The sequence below is a fragment of the Cynocephalus volans genome, chromosome 18 (assembly GCF_027409185.1).
Source record: "Cynocephalus volans isolate mCynVol1 chromosome 18, mCynVol1.pri, whole genome shotgun sequence".
NCBI lineage: Eukaryota > Metazoa > Chordata > Mammalia > Dermoptera > Cynocephalidae > Cynocephalus > Cynocephalus volans.
Window position 1 is genome coordinate 10,478,200 of NC_084477.1, and position 17,575 is coordinate 10,495,774.

Sequence of the window (17,575 nt, forward strand, 5' to 3'; positions counted from 1 at the left end):
TCAATAAATAAATGCATGGAAAAAAGTTAAAGTAAGGTCAATATAGTCTATTTAAGCTTGTCTGACGATAAAAATTTATTTACAATATTTATACAAAAAGATTAGAATCAAGAGTTTTAATAGTTAAATGAGTAAGCGTCCCTTATCTGAAAAATGTTTATGGAACATGCCATTTTCCCTATCATTCCCCCCAAATGTGGCATTACTGTAGTAGAACCCAGAAGTCATCCAGGCAATTACTCTTTCAACAGGATCAAACTGCAAAGAATTGGTTTCATTCTCATTCATCTCACCGGAAATTGGAAAATATCTTCAATTGCTGTAATAAATAGAAGCATCTTCTTTCTAAAAGCCATTCCAAAACAGATATGAGTTCTACTTCTTCTACATCACCACCTCTTTTAATAACCTACAAATATAAAGCACAAAACATGACTTTATTTCTTTAAAAGATATATGCTAGTTTCAAGAAATTAAGAAAGCCTATATTTGGCTCATAATGACCTGACTTTATAAATAAGCTTTTTCTATATCTGAAACCCCAGGCACTTCATCTCCACCCAAATTTGATTTCCCTTAATGCACTTGTTTTATACTTGCCATTTCTAATGCTATTTCTTATGCTCCATCAAAGAGAGCATAAGAGAAACACCCTCCTCACCCTTTGATACTTTTCACAAAAATCTATTCAAATTTTGAGTCTCATAATTTTCACATTTTCTATAGAAGTAATATTTATGAACTTAATTTTAAGTACAGAGATGTAGCAGTCCAAAGTGGCTTATAATCCCAATACTCAGCCCATTTTGACATTCAAAAACTACATATCCTTCATCAAGTAGTTCTCTCTCTTCCCAAGTCCCAATCCCCTATCCAAATGTGAACATTTTCATTAAGTTTCTTTCAGAAATAAAGTATGCCTATAACAGCACCTATGTATCTACACGTATATTTTTATTTTTACAGAAGTTGTTCCATTTTCACTGGATATGGCATGTTAGAGATATTTCCATATTTGCACATACATATCTACTTAATACAGATGTGGTCCTGCCCACGCATACTTAATAATTTATTTTACTTGGGAAACAGGGAGAGCAGAGGAAGGCAGACAGGCATTAAACGGTCAAAACAAGTAATTGTATAATTACAACTTGTGACAAATATTAAAGTGCTGAATAAGAATATAATAGGGGGATTTCTACATCTGGCAACGAAGTTTCTGACAAATGTACCAATAAAGAGCATTTTTCTTTTTTATTATTGTAATTCCTATTATGTAAGCAAATGCCTGTTTTCTAGTTCTTCCTGTAAAAAATTACATCAAATATTAATAAAGTATTTGAGAGGTGAAAATTTTTCCTAAAACTGAAATCTCCTAAAATTTAGGTTTTTCCTAAAAACCTAAATCTCCACAAAGAAGAAAAAATGTCACTATTAAATAACTTTCTCCCAAGGAGATTCTTAAACCTAAACTGCTCCTCAAATAGCCAGGTTTCTCTGAAACACAAAGATAAATATATGAAATTAAGTACTAATTTGGATAATATTTTTCAATTATAATTCTGAAAGATGAAAATATCCATAATATATTACCTTTGAGATAAATGAAGCAGTAATAATCCAAAATTCTTGGCAATGTCTAGCTGTATGGGTAGAGACTACCTGAAGATCATATGGATTATAAAGGGCTTGAGGGTTGTTCCTAGGAAGACAATATACAAATTCTCCATCATCATTCAAAGGTTCCTGAGGTTGAAAAAAAAAATTAATTTGACTAAATTAGCTAATAAAACAACTGAACAGATTACCCCATAAATTGAAAGAATTTTAAAACAAATCAAAAATTTTAAAAAAGTAGTATCACCGAGAAAAGCTTACATCAAATTGTGTCTAAACAAAGTTCAACAAGATCAACCTTATGAAAGATTTAATATACTTAATTTTTATCCTTAACATAAAGTGATGATAAAATATTCAGAAAAATTGATCTATATGCTTACTAATGCATGCTTACTAACCCAAAGAACTTGACAATGTAACTTTTACATACATGCCATGTTCCAGTAAATCTGTCTGCCAACACCAGAACCCTCTGGGGCATATTAAATCTATCATTTACTTAGGTAATAAGGATGTGTTAGTATTTTAATAATAACTAATATTTGTTAAGTGATAAATATTTAATAAGTGTTTCACATACATTATCTTTACAACCATTAGAGTTTAACCTCTTAATTTGAATCTCTTAAATTTAAAGGGATTACGGTTTGATCTATTTAATCTTGTTAAACAGATACAAAAATTAATATTTTGATAAGTTAGGTGATTTGAGAAAAGTCACAAATTCAGGAAGTGGCAAAGTAGGGATCTAAATCCAAGTCTGACTCTAAACCTATGTTTTGACCTACTGCAATAAACTATAATGCCCCCTCCCTCATTTACTTGGCATTACTGAGAAATCAGCCATTCTACATTTAAAAAATTTTAAGTGAGATTTATTTCTTTTAGCTTTGAAACTTTAAATTTTATTGAAGAAAACAATTCTAAAAATATAAAGAAGTTTATTTTAGGCTTTTCTGGGTAATTAAATTTTAGTATAAAAAAAGCATTAAGTGTTCTCTAATGCCCTCAGAAGCTACTACTGAATTGAGTACTAAACAGTTTCCAATTATGTAGTTTTAAATTTTGAATCCACTTCTACATTTTTAAAATTTGTCTTCCTTGAACATTATTTGTTTCTTCTCAATTGCTTTAGTTGTTTCAATTTCTTATTTTGTCTTCTGATATAATCTGTACCTAGAAACCTTCAAAAACAAGTTTAAAAACTGCAAATAAAAGGAAATAAATAAACTCCGAGTAATGACTTCTATACTGCATAAGATTTGTTATAGTTATTTGGCCACTTGAGGCACTTTTTGTTCTAAATTATGTTTCAAAACGTGAGGTTACTAGAAACTTAATATAGATACAATTCTTATAAATGGATCCTATATGTAATTAAAATCCAATTTTAGAAGTATAAGAATATGTTCCAATTAAATTACTGCTCTTCAGCGAAAAACAAGTGTTTTTCATATTCTCAACTCTTTCTTCATATTCAAATGAAACATACCTTATTTGAGAGTCCAAGGGGGCCGACCCCGTGGCTCACTCGGGAGAGTGCGGCGCTGGGAGTGCAGCAGCACTCCCGCCACGGGTTCAGATCCTATATAGGGATGGCCGGTGTGCTCACTGGCTGAGTGCGGTGCGGATGACACCAAGCCAAGGGTTGCGATCCCCTTACCGGTCACAAAAACAAAGAAAAAAAAAAAAAAGAGAGAGTCCAAGGAACCCATGCACAGCTATGGCTTGGTGTTTTTTTTAACCAGTATGCCCACTAGCTGCCGGGCACTGTGGCACATGCGCTATCTCATTCAATCTTCACAACTCTCTAAGGTAACAACTACTACCTTCATTTCATTACTCAAAGAAACTAAAACTCAGAGAGGACAGAAACTTGCCCAAGATAACACAGTGAATATATAGAGATTCAAAACTAGTTGAATCTAATTCTGTATGCATGCACTTTTCTTTACATTATGGTGCCTCTGAACAATGATCAAAAATTATTTATCCTCACTGTAACCGTCTAGAGCAGGACCAGCAGACTATGGCCAGGGCCAGGTGCCTGTTTTTGTAAATGAAGTTTCACTGGAGCACAGCCACACGCTCTTGTTTGTGTTTTGTCTACCTATGCTTTTGCACTACAATGACAGAGGTGAGTAGGTGCAACAGAGATCATGTGGCCTACAAAGTCTAAAATGTTTGTTACTGGTTCTTTTCAGAAAAAGTTTGCTGAGCCCTGGTTTGGAGCAGTGGTTCTTAAATATGCTTTGGAATCTCTGGACAGCTTAATAAAATACAGATTGTTGGGCTCCACCCCAAAACTTTCTGATTCAGTGGGTCTAGGGTACAAATGAGAATATGTATTTTGAGTAAGTTGCAATGTGATACTAATAATGCACTTGCCTGGGGAACTGCGCTTTGAGAATCTCTAATATAAAAATAGGGAGGGATGATCCTGTTCAATCTTAGATCAGCTGTAATAAATGAGGTCTTAGGAGACAGACCTTAGTTTTTATCACAGCTTCTGTCCTCTGGTCATATGACCTTGGACAAGCTAAAATTAAAATCTGTCTGAAGAGAGAGGCTAATGGGTAAGGAGAATGGAAAGAATAAGGAAATACAAAGATGATGAAATAGAAAATGAGGTACCAGGGAGTAAGAGAGTGAAAGGATACAATGCTAAAATATTACATTAGGATTTCTTTTTAAATCACAAAAAAACTGATATGTAGGAATAAAAGAGTAGATGCAAATTTCAGGCAGATTTTACACCTTCCTGTGGACCCAATAAGTTAGAGGAAGAGAATAAGAGGGAACAAATGCAATATTTTGATGCATTATAGATGTAAAATGTATAAATAAGCCTTATCCATTATTCACTCTTTAAGTGAAATGAAGAGGTTGGAGGGGAATAATTGGGGGATAACTGCAGTTTGTGGTGGTGGGCATGCTGATAGTATTGATCTGATCACCACATCTTGGCATAGGTGCTAATGGTCAGTTCTGTGTCCTATGAATATGTATAACCAATAAAAAGAAAAGAAATGTCAAATAGATTTTATAAACATTTACCATGAAACAATTATAATTTTATATTAATGTAATGTTTTAATGTAATATCTGAAATTAATTAAATAAAAATTAAGATACAGTTTTAAATACTGACTTTTATAGTTCAAAATTGAATAAAATAGAATAATACCTTTAGAAAAGTCCTCTGAATTGCAATTTTGGAACGATTATATCTCAAATTGTGCTGTGGTAGTACAGTTTGCCAACCGAGTTTTTCTCTTAGCCTAATAATATGTCTTATCACATCATCATCTTTTGGTTCTAGTGTAGAACATTAAAAAGAAGTGCAATATAAGTAGAAATATGGATAACACTTATGGATAATGTATAATATTCCAAATATACATACATAGAGAAAAAGTTAAATGGCAACTAATACTTAAAGTTTACACAAAGACTATACAAGGAGACTTCAAAAAGTTCATGGAAAATGGAATTAAAAGATAAAAATAGAAAATATTAACTTTATTTTTCAACATAAGCTCCATCAAGTTTAAGACACTTTCATAAGCAATGACATAGGCCATTTAGTCCACCCCAGAATTGAGTGTCCTGGGAACTTAACCAAGTCAATGTAGTCTTTTTCACATTACTAGCTGAAGAAAAAGGGGTGTCCTTTAATGAATTTTTAAGATTAGGAAATAAAAAGAAGTCAGAAGGAACTGTACGGTGGATGCCTAATGATTTTCCATTGAAACAAACTCCCCCCAAATTGCCCTTGTTTGGTGAGAGGAATGAGCAGAGCATTGTCATGGTAGGGAAGGACTCCCTGGTGAAACTTTCCCTGGTGTTTTTCTATTAAAGCTTTGGCTAACTTTCTCAAAATACTCTCCGAATAAGTAGATGTTATCATTCTTTGGCCTCCAGAAGGTCAGCAAGTAAAATGTCTTGAGCATCCCAAATAACCGTTGCCATGAACTTTGCTCTTGACTAGTCTGCTTTTGCTTTGACTGGGTCACTTCCACCTCTTGGTAGCCATGACTTTGATTGTACTTTGTCTTCAGGATCATACTGGTAAAGTCACGTTTCATCTCCCATCACAATTCTTAAAAGGGACAGTTCAGGATCTTGATCCCACTTGTTTAAAATTTCCATTGAAATCTCTGCTTTTGTCTGCAGCTAATCTGAGCACAACAGTTTTGGCACCCATCAAGCAGAGAGTTTGCACAACTGTAATTTTTCAGTCAGAATTCTATAAGTTGAACAAATTGAGATGTCCTTGGTGTTGGCTACTGTTTCTGCTGATAATCATCTGTCCTCTTCAATTAGGGTATGAAAAAAATTAATTCTTTCCTTACAAATTGATGAGGATAGTCTGCTACTGCAGGCTTCATCTTCAACATTGTCTCGTCCCTTCTTAAATTGAGTTATCCTTTGGTAAACTGATGATTTCTTCCTTTTTATTTATTTTTAGCTGAGTCTATACGAGGTCTTGGGTTCCTTTTTCTTAAATTTTCTTTCATTTCTTTATTGTGGTAAAACATATACAATCTAAGAATTGTCATTTTAATCATTTTTAAACATACAACTGCATCAAATTAATTATATTCAAAATGCTGTGCAACCACTACCTTTATTTCTGAAAATTTTTCATCATTCTAAACATAAACTCTTTACCCATTAAGCAATAACTTCTCGTTATCCATTTCTCTCTCCCATTTCTGGTAACCTCTAATCTACTTCTGTTCCTAATTTTTTTTCCTTCTTATTTTTTCTTAATTGACCCACAGTAATTGTATATATTTATGGAGTACAATATGATATTTGGGTATACTTATACAGCATACAATGATCATATCAGGATATTTAGCATATCTGTCACTTCAAACATTTGCCCCCTCTTTGTATTGGGAACATTCAACATCCTCTCGAATAGCAACTTAAGTGACTCAGAAATATGCTGACTGTACTCCCCCTACATTGCAATAGAACACTAGATGTTATTTTTCCTAACTCTCTACAGTTTTTTATTCACTGACCATTGCTCTCCATCCCCCCAACCCTTACTAGTCTCTGTTAACCACTATTCTACCCTCTACTTCCACGAGATAAATTGTTTTAGCTTCCACATATGAATCAGAACATGTGGAATTTCTCTTTCTGTGCCTGGCTTATTTTACTTAACATAATTTTCTGAGTTCATCCATGTTACTGCAAATGGCAACATTTCTTTTTTATGGCTGAGTAGTATTCCATTGTGCATATATACCACATTTTCTTTATCCACTCACCTGTTGATAGACATTTAGGTTGGTTCCAAATCTTGGCTACTGTAAGTATTGCTGTTATAAACTTGGGAGTACAGGTATCCCTTTGACTTGTTGATTTGCATTCCTTTGTATATATACCCAGTAGTGAGATTGTCTGGTAGTGGATCATATGGTAGTTCCATCTGTAGTTTTTTGAGAAACCACCATACTGTTTTCCATAATGGCTGTGCTAATTTACATCCCCACCAACAATATATAAGAATTCCCCTTTCTCTGTATCCTCACCAGCATTTGCTATTTTTTGTCTTTTTGATAACGGTAATTCTAATTGGGGTAAGATGATATCTCATTGTGGTTTTGATTTGCATTTTTGAGCATTTTTTTCATATATATGTTGGCCATTTGTATGTCTTCTTTTGAGAAACGTCTATTTAGCACATTTGCCCATTTTTAAAATCAGATTTTTTTTTTTACTATTGATTTGAGTTCTTTGTATATTCTGGATATTAATTCCTTGTCAGATGAATCGTTTGCAAACATTTTCTCCCATTCTGCATGTTGTCTCGTGCTCTAACGTTTGTTTCCTTTGCTGTTCTGAAGCTTTTTAGTTTGATATAATTCCATGTGTTTATTTTTGCTTTTGTTGCCTGTGCTTTAGAAGTCTTATTCATAAAATCTTTGCCTAGTCCTATGTCCTAAAGTGCTTCCCTTGTGTTTTCTTCCAGAAGTTTTATAGTTTTGGGTCTTTTATTTAAGTCTTTAGTTCTTTTTGAGTTGATTTTGGTTTATGGTGTGACACAGGGATCTAATTTCATTCTTTTGCATATGGATGTCCAGTTTTCCCAGACTGACCTTTCCCTGATGTATGTTCTTGAGGCTTTGTTGAAATCAGCTGGCTGTAGACATATGGAAGTACTTCTGAATTCTCTATTCTGTTCCATTGGTTTATGTGTCTGTTTTTGTGTCAGTACCATGCTGTTTTTATTATTATAGGTTTGTAGTATATTTTTAAGTCCAGATGTGTGATATACCTACTTTTTGTTCTTTTTGCTCAGGATTGCTAAGGCTATTCTGGTCTTCTGTCGTTCCATATAAATTTTTGACTTTTTTTTTCTATTTCTGTGAAAAATGTTGCTGGTATTCTGATGGGGGTTGCAATGAATCTGTAGATTGCTTTGGGTAGTATGGTCATTTTGATACAATCCATGAGCATGAAATGCCTTTCCATTTTTCATGTCTTCTTTTATTTCTATAAAAGTGTTTTATAGTTTTCCTTGTAGAGATCTTTAACCTCCTTGGTTAAATTTATTCCTAGGTATTTTTTGTTGTTGTTCCTATTGAAAATGGGATTTAAAAAAAATTTCTTTTTCAGATAGTTTGCTGTTAGTGTGTAGAAATGCTATGGATTTTTTATGTTGATTTTGTATCCTACAACTTTACTGAATTTTTAAATCAGATCTAGCAGTTTTTTTTTTACAGTCTTTAGGTTTCTCACTATATAAAATCATGTCATTTGCAAACATGGACAACCTGACTTCCTCCTTTCCAGTTTGAATGCACTTCATTCTTTCTCTTGCCTAATTGCTCTGGCTAGGACTTCGTACCTGGTTGAATAGAAGTGGTGAGCATGAGCATCCTTGACTTGTTCCAGTTCTTAAGGGAAAAGCTGAAAGCTTTTCAGTATAATGTTAGCTGTGGGTTTATGTATATAGCCTTCATTCTTATGAGGCATGTTCCTTCTATACCTAATTTTTTGAGAGTTTTTATCATGAAGGGATTTTTAATTTTATCAAATGCTTTTCTGCATCTACCAAGATGATCATATGTTTTTTTCCTTTTGTTCTGTTGATGTGATTTATTACCTTTATTTACCCTCCATATGTTGAACCATCCTTGAAAGATTAGGATAAATCCCACTTGATCTGGCACATAATCTTTTTGATGTGTTGTTGGTTTGGTTTGCTAGTATTTTATTGAGGATTTTTGCATCTATGTTCATCAGGAATATTGGCCTGCAGTTTTCTTTCTTTGTGGTGTTCTTGCCTGGTTTTGTTATCATGGTAATGTTGGTCTCCTAGTATGAGTTTGGAAGAATTCTATCCAATTCAATTTTTTGAAATAGTAAGAAGTATTCATATTAGTTCTTCTTTAAATGTTGGTGGAATTCAGCAGCAAGGCCATCTAGTCCACCATTTTCTTCCATGTGAGACCTCTGCATTGCTGGAAGGCCACCACTAAAGAAGGCCCTCACCATAAGTATTCCTTGAACTTTGGACTTCCCAGTCTCTGAAACTGTAAGCAATAAATTTTGTTTTCTTATAAATTACCCAGTTCCAGATATTTTGTTATAAACAACAGAAACAGACTAATACATGGTCCTTTTCTGTGAGAGAGACATACCTTGGTTACCTCTAGTCTGCCATCTTGCCCCAGTTCCTATAAACGGCTAATTTCTTTGGAGCATTGATCCCATAAACTTTTTATAAAGCATCAATAATTTCACCATTCATCCACCCGAGCTTCACCATGTATATATTTTTTTCTTACTGGCAGTACAGAGATTGAACCCTAGACCTTGGTGTTGTTATCGGCACTACACTCTAAACAACACACTTAACTGGCCAGCCCATTCACCATAAATTTGATGTTTGTTCTTGTTTCAATTTTAGCAGAATTCATGTTGCTCTGATTGGGGCTCATTTCAAACTGATGTTTTTTGTGTTTTATTTTTACTGACACATAAATGATTATAGATAGATATTTGTGTGGTACAGAGTTGAGTATCAATACCTGTTTACAATGTGTGATGATCAAGTCAGGATAATTAGCATATTCATCATTACAAAAGATAATCATTTCTTTGTGTTGAAGATATTTGGTCTTCCTCTTCTAGTCATTTCAAAACATGCATTAAATTATTGTTAATTACAGATGCCTAGCTTGACTGTAATCAACAGAGCTTATTTTCCCTAACTTCCTATTTTTGGTCCACTAACCCATTTTTTGGTATACTCCCTCCACCTCACCCTTTCCTGGCTCTGAAAATCCAGTCTTGTTCTCGTCTTCTCAAAGTTCAATTATTATTATGATTATTGTTTCTCTCTCTCTCTCTCTCTCTCAGTACGCACTTATGAGTGAGGATATGAGGTATTTCTCTCTGTGCCTGACTTATTTCACTTAAAATAATTTTCTCCAAGCTCATCCATGCTGCTGCAAGTGACGGAAGAAGCCTGTCTGAGTGAAGGGCCCTGAAGCTTAAGCTTCAATATCTTAAGATAAAACCACCTCTTGAACATGATATTTCAGTGAAAAATAGAAAAATTTCCTTTTTCTTATAAAACTTAAAATATTAATATAGATAATAATTTCAGGTACAGAAAAAGTACAAACTGGAAAATATTAGTGCAGGAAACTGTTTAAAGGAACTATTCGTTTAGGGAATTACACTCTATATCACTCAGACATAAAGTTGTTAAATAAAATGACATCAAGTTTTACTACAAGGCTAAAACCAAACCATATAATCTATCTTAATTATAGTTCTAAAACTATAACCTTTAGAGATTGTTCTTAAGAATAATTATTGAACAGTCTGTCAATTTTTAAATTAATGATCTTTTAGATTTTCAAAAAGAATAAACCAACACAACAAGCCCACCCCTGGCAAACCCATGCCAATGCCACCACCAACCTTTTAAGCATAGGCTGGTGAGGCATGTGCAGACACAGCAAAAGAAGATTGTAACTGAAGAAACTACACAGTCTGAAGAAACCGTGGAGTCAAATTACTACACCCATCCCGAACAAAGACATTGTTCTCTACCCAGTCAAAACCAAAGACACACTTGTAGGTGAGAGTCCTTCCCTACACAGACCACTCTACAAAACTTAAAGAGGTGACTGTTCTACCAGATGAGGGATATCAATGCAAGGAACAATAAACATGAAAAAATAAGGAAAAATGACATCACAAAAGAAATAAGATAATTTTCCAATAACTGATCCCAAAGAAAATAAATTCAAATTAATAATCTTAAGGAAATGCCCTAAGATACAAGAGAATACAGACAAACAATTCAATAAAATCAGAAAAGCAATTCATAATCTGAATGAGATATTTAACAAAGAGAAAGATATCATTAAAAAAAACTTTTTTTTCTCCCCAAAATCAGTGTCCAACATAAGCATATAAACCCCAGAATAATTTGAAGAAGTATAGTGTTTTCTAAACAAGCTGGTTCAGTGATATTACATACCTGTTCTATCATATGACACAGGCCTGATTTTCTTAACTTTTGGACAAGCATGAGTTTGATCCTTTTCTCCCCTTGGTTTCCCTTTTTCCTTATGGAAAGCTGGTTCAGAAGCAACTACATATTGTTGAGTTATATTTTCTTTAAGGTAATCTGAAAACAAAACCAATATTAACTGAATAACTAGCACGAATTATAAATAATATCAGAGTACTTCCACATACCAAGCAATATAGTCAACCATTATATAATGCATTATAACATAATAGTTGAGAGTACAGGCTCTGAGTCAAACACGCTGGGTTCCAAGCTCATATACAAGTTTTACCACTCATACTTCTGTGAGTTGTTTTGTAAGTTACCCGTCTGCCTTACTTTCCTTACCTTTGAAATGAGGATTGTTACAGAAAGAACATCATAGGGTTGTTACAAGAATTAAATTCATTAATACATTTAAAGCACAGAGTAAGTGCTTCCCAAGGTAAATGTTAGTTGTTGGTTTTATTATTACACTAAATCTTTGAAGTGTGACTCCTCATATGAAATAAATACAGAAAAAGACCTTTTATAACTGTAATTTGGTGACTGAGCACAGAAAATATTTAGATATAAATGTAGAAAAGTAACAAAGGTCCTACTTCTCATATTTCTTCTACAGCTTACCTAACTGGTGGATTTTCAACACATAGAAGAATGGGGAAATTATTGAAAATACAGCTTTTTAGAAGCAAAGAAATTTTACTTGTTCTCATTCATTTAACAAATACTGATATAGTGCAAGGCATTAAACTACAATGTAGTAGAGGATAAGACACAATAATTACAAACAAAACAAAATAGTGCAAATGAGATAACCAGTAAATTCTATCTAAGCCAATAGTCCTACTTCGGAGGAGACAGAAATAATTTCCCATTTCTATAATCAGAGGAGACCACACACCTCTTCTGTCCCAAGGAATCAAATGCTGAAAGATGGTAAGGTTTTTAATTGTGGAGTAGTGGGGAGGTGGAGGCTGGGGATGAAAGACAAGAAGACAAGATTGGGAGATCACGATGAGAAAATGTGGGCTCTAATGGAAAGTTTGTGGGAGACAGTTGTAAAAACTTTCCTTATCTATAACCTCTATTCAAAGAGTTTCTCCCACCTCCTCTCCCAACCTAGTTTCAATTAAGGACAACCTAAGGACACCACCTACATGCAACCTCCCCAAGCAGTGGTTGTTTATACTCCCACACTCCATGTAACTCAAGATTGCAAAGTGGGCTTGTTTTCTTCCTTGTTCCCCATTCACCACTTCTACATCATTACAATCTGCCCTCTTTAAACAGTATAATAAAATTGTACCCCTTTTAAGTGCGTGCCTTTTTGTTATACCATACTTGTCCACTCTTCATTGAAATCTATACCAATTGCTTGGTCACTCAATCAGTCTGAAACTCTGGCTCCAGGGAGGGCCCACTTTCCCCATATTAAATCTGCCATCATTCAGATGACCCCAGCATTCATGAATTAAGACCTGTCTGATACCATGCCCCCTCCTTCCCTTTCTAGATGTCCTCATATCTCTATCTATGTCAACCAACCACATTCAAGCAACTATATGCCACATCAGTTTTATGGTTTTATTTGCAGATTACCTTAAAGAAAGTATAACTTGACCACATATAGCTGCTCTACATGTGGTTACTATGACATCGTAGTGCTTGTTATCACTTGCCCTCTGTCCTTCCAGCCATTCTTTGATCTCATCAGGACTTCCAGCAGTTCACTGCCTCATCAGTTTATTACAATCCACCATCCCTCTATTATTTTCACCTTTCTCTTTACCCAACTTAAATTATGTTGTCCTTCAACATTTTTGCCAATATCCTAAACTCCTTTTTCTTTTGGTCTCACCTATATGGCAAAACACCAGTCCTGGGTGAACCTAACTCTATGTGCTCCCTGTGTCTGCATCTGCACATCCCAGTGCCATTAGAGAAAGGCTCACAAGTAGATGGATTGGTAAACCTCAAAATTCATTTTAATTAATCACAAATGGACCCTGAACACAAACCCAATATCCTCTTGTTTGGTTAACTTGCTCTTCCTTTTCAATGGCTACTTCATATTTTCCACACTCCTCACATTTCCAAACCTTTACCATCCAGTCTGCTTCCTTCAGCTGATCTCAGTGCTTACTTCCCAGGAAACACAAAAGGCATTAGATGGGAATTCCTTCCACTTCCCTTTGCCAAACAAACCAAGCACCCCATGTTTGCAATCATCTTTTCCTACTGCCCTCCTGACTTAGTAAAGAAGGGGTCTGTTTTTCACTCATACAAGACCAACCTTTTCCACCTTTTGTTTAGAGCCCATCTCTTCATGCCTACACTATTAACTCTTCCTTTCTTTGTGTTACTTTTGCATAGCCAAGCAGCTCCCATCTTAAATAAAATCCATTCTTTGACCACAACTTCCTTCATTTGTTAATCTATATCTTGCCTTTCTTCACAGCTAAACTTCTCAAAAGAGTTGCATATCGTCACTATTCTATTTCTTCATTTACTGTTTCTTAATCCACTCCAGTATGGCTTTGTGTTTAACTCCAACAAAATAGAACTCAACAACATGGTGACCATACTCTTGAGGCTATTAAATTCAATATACATTTTCCAGTCCTCATTTTACTTGACTTCTAAGTGTCATTTGATACTTTAGATCATTCCTTGCTTTTTGATATAATCTTTTCCTTTGACTTCTGTGACACCACACACTCATTCTCTTCCTCATCATCTTATTCAGCCTAACTCTGTGACAAATCCCATAACTTGCAGTCATCCCCCTTTTTCTGGCTTGTAACTGCCCTGTTTTAGTCTCACTTTATATACTCTCCCTAGGCTGTGGAGGATATTGACATTAATAAAACACATGTATTTCACAGGGCCATAGTCTATAGCATAGTAGGACCAAAATCCTTAGTTTAGCAAGACCAAAGTCCTGTAGTTTAAGCCATAGCCCAACTCTTTAAAAATACACATAAAAATGCTAAGACTGGGAAAGACCAGAAAACTTTTACAGTACTCAAGTCTTTGATGTAGATAAGAAAATTGAAACACAGCAAAAGTGATTGCTCTGGGGGCAGTTGCCCTCAGTGCAGCTAAACCTAAATGATGGGAAAGTATGTGAGCTAAAATCTTCAAGGATATTCTGCTAGTTAGTGGTAAGGGGATGTTCCACATCTTACCCTCATCTGTTTCTTTAAGTTTCTTGGGGAGCTAAGCACTGCCATGGTAATTATCTCACTGTTTCTTTTTGTATGTCACATAGCTTAGTTTTATGACTCCTTTGATGGTAAACTGCTTAAACTACTTTTAAGTTACACCTGCTTTAATGAAAATTGTCATGTAGCCAGTTTGTTTATGTTTTCACTATGACTGATTAACCACCTGTGTTTCTTCTGTAACTTTCCCGCCTGTACAATAAAAGCTGAGGAAAAACCTGACTCGGGGCTGTGCCTGGGGCCCTTCTCTCTTGAAGAAGATTTCCCTGGGTACAGTCCCTTCAGGTCTCTCACTGCTCAGGATACATGGGCTCCGAGTAATCCTTTGTGTCTCCGTCACCCTGCAAGAGGTGACACTAGGCAATCTCACCCATGGCCATGGCTTAAACTTCCACTCATATGATTATTCCTAAATATATCATCTCAGCCCTAACTTCCCTGAGCTCCCAACACATATATTCAACTATCTTCTAGACATTTCCACTGGTATAAACCAGAGTTACTCCAAATTCAACATGCTCAAAATTATACTCCCCTAAACCCCACAAATCCTGACCTTTTCTCAGGGCTTCCTATCTTAGTGAATGGTACCACTATTTATTATATTAAACAAGCCAGAAGACTAGGACACCTCCCTCTCTCTCACCAGTCTCTCATCATAACTGAACATTTTACCTTCAGAATATCTAAAGCCTCCTAATTGGTCTCTGTATATCAATTCTTGTTGCCCTCCAATCTATTCTTCAATCTACAACCAGAGTGATCTTTTAAAAATAGAAGTCTTCACTTGGGAGAGTGTGGTGCTGATAACACCAAGCTCAGAACTTGGATCCCCATACTGGCCAGCTGCCAAAAAAATACAATAAAAATCTGATGGTGTTAACTCCCTCCTTAAAACCTTTTCATGGCTCCTATCTTCAAAGTATAATGACAAAAATCCTTAACCTAGCCAGTACGTCCTTCCTGTCCAGACTCATATTTCTGCCCACTTGTTCCTGAGGAAAATAACAAAGGGGTCAGAATACTCCTTCTAAGTTTCACTTTGTTGGAAGGGAAGCTTTGTCAGGCCTACTAACACTTAGCTGTAAGATTCAGGCACTGTCTCTGGTTTAATCCATCAGAATTTCTGGAGCTCAAGCACCTTCAGGAAATCAAACATACAAATCTACACAGAGAGGCTAAAGGAAATTTGAGTATTTCCTATATAGTGTTTGGGGTATGTATTTAATAGACAATATGGGAGGAAATATATTGTTACTAAAAATAATCAAAGTATGATCTTGTCCAGAGAAGAGAGAGAACACTAATTTTGGCAGACCCTAAAATACCTGAGAAACAACAATATTGAACTAGTAGACAGGAGTAAAAACCCATGAAAGAGACTGAAAAACAGCAGTCCAGAAAAGAAGGACAGGTGAGTAGTTTTTCTCAAAATTCAAGGGAAAAGAAAGAAAAGGTCAAAAGTGCAAAATGTTGCAGAATGATACAGTAAAGATTATTTTATTTATAAATTAATTACTTTTATAAGGATTTAGCCCTGAGAAGGTATCTGCTGAACTTGGAAGAGTCTTATTAGTAGAGGGGAGGTAGAATACAGGATGAGGGATGAACTAGAAGGATGTGGATGTAGGAAGCCTAGCCTCCTCTTTCAAGAAGCATCATCACATAGTAGCTACTGTGATAAGTTGAGCACAGGACTAAAGTGTTTCTGGGTTGTTTTGTTTTGTTTAAGATGGTTAAGCATGGAGCATGTTTATGCGCTGACAGAAAAGAACCAGTAGAAAGGAATATGTGAGAGAAGATAACTGATGGGTGGGCCTCAAGTTCCTGAGGACATGGCAGAAGAGGAACTCCAGAGTGAGGTGGGGGGATTTATTTTAAAGGACAGGAGGCACTGTTATCCTCTGGGACAAGTACTGCAGATGGGGCTGGAAACTTAGGAAGGTGAGGATGTGAAAGAGGAGGATAAAAAAAAAGGAAGTTGTGATAAAAAATATTAAAATACTGGAAATGGTAGAATTTGGGCAAAGGAGAAGGAAGGAAGACTGAAACAGTGGAGGTATGTGGAGGAGTAATCATGATGCTGGTAGAAATGAGCAATTCAGGAGGTCACAACACAGCCAGTAGGCATCGGGGACTTAAGAAAATGCTGAACCTTTAAGGTCTTTACCTAAAAAGAAAACCAAAAACCAAAAAACAAACCATGTAATATGAGTAAGTTATGTAAATTGCTATAGAAATGTCAGATATTGTTGGTGGTGTTAGTGATACCCCTGTTGTTTTTATTAGTTATCAGTATTTAGATCATATTCCCTTCAAAGAGCAAGATTTGTATTTGAAAATGGTGCTAATTGCTATGACTAATGAAATTAGTAAAATACCAAACCTTACATTTTGAAAGTAGACTCAAGTATTTCAATATATTTCACTTGGTTTCTTAATTTAATCCTATCAAAAACTTCTTTCCATCTCCATAAAAGAAAACATAAATCAACATGCCTGGATAGTAATCTTGATACATTTCTTCTGTTTTCTCTGATATAAATGATTTACATTTCAATGTTTCCTTTTCTATTTCAGTTGGTTCATTCTCTGATGATGTGACATCTTTGTATTTTTGCTCTTCATATTTTAAAAGTCTAGTATGACCAAAAAATTTTTTTTAAGAAAATAAATAATCATACTAATAAAATATTGTACTGTTAGCATATTACTTAGAATTTCATATTTAAAATTGAAATAGCTCTCAGGTCTAATAAATGCTATGGTTAACATTCCCTATAAAGCTTACATGTTTATTCTGTAATTTACAATACAATATAATATCTATCTTCTCAAGCAATTTTTTGATAGGTACTTTGACAAGCAGATCTGAAACATTTACATGTAGAGTCTAGGTCCAACTGGTTTTAGCATAAGAGAATAAATATAAATATTATACATAAATAAATATATTATCACTGAAAATTTAAAGCTGGAAGGGACTTAAGAATCTTGATCTCATTTTAGAAGATGAAGAAATTTTACCCAATTAAGTTAGTGGCAGAGTTAAGTCAGTCTTCTGACATAATACACTTGCTTATTGTCCTCTTTTATGAAACACACACACACACACACACACATACACACACACACACACACACACACACGACCCATATTAAGAATTAAA

The 17,575-nt window shown here is 34.8% G+C and overlaps 1 protein-coding gene across 1 annotated transcript in view; it reads right to left on the bottom strand.

The window, feature by feature from the left end:
* The window catches only part of DNAH14 (dynein axonemal heavy chain 14), a 338,933-nt gene extending 321,611 nt beyond the window's left edge, over positions 1-17,322 (bottom strand). The window contains exons 1-6 of the mRNA XM_063082910.1: positions 17,291-17,322; positions 16,960-17,045; positions 11,147-11,296; positions 4,811-4,941; positions 1,597-1,749; positions 294-409 (exon numbers count right to left, since the gene is read on the bottom strand). Of these exons, the coding sequence (XP_062938980.1) occupies positions 294-409; positions 1,597-1,749; positions 4,811-4,941; positions 11,147-11,296; positions 16,960-17,045; positions 17,291-17,322 (668 nt within the window). The remainder of the gene's footprint in view (positions 1-293; positions 410-1,596; positions 1,750-4,810; positions 4,942-11,146; positions 11,297-16,959; positions 17,046-17,290) is intronic.
* Positions 17,323-17,575: the final 253 nt, after the last annotated feature.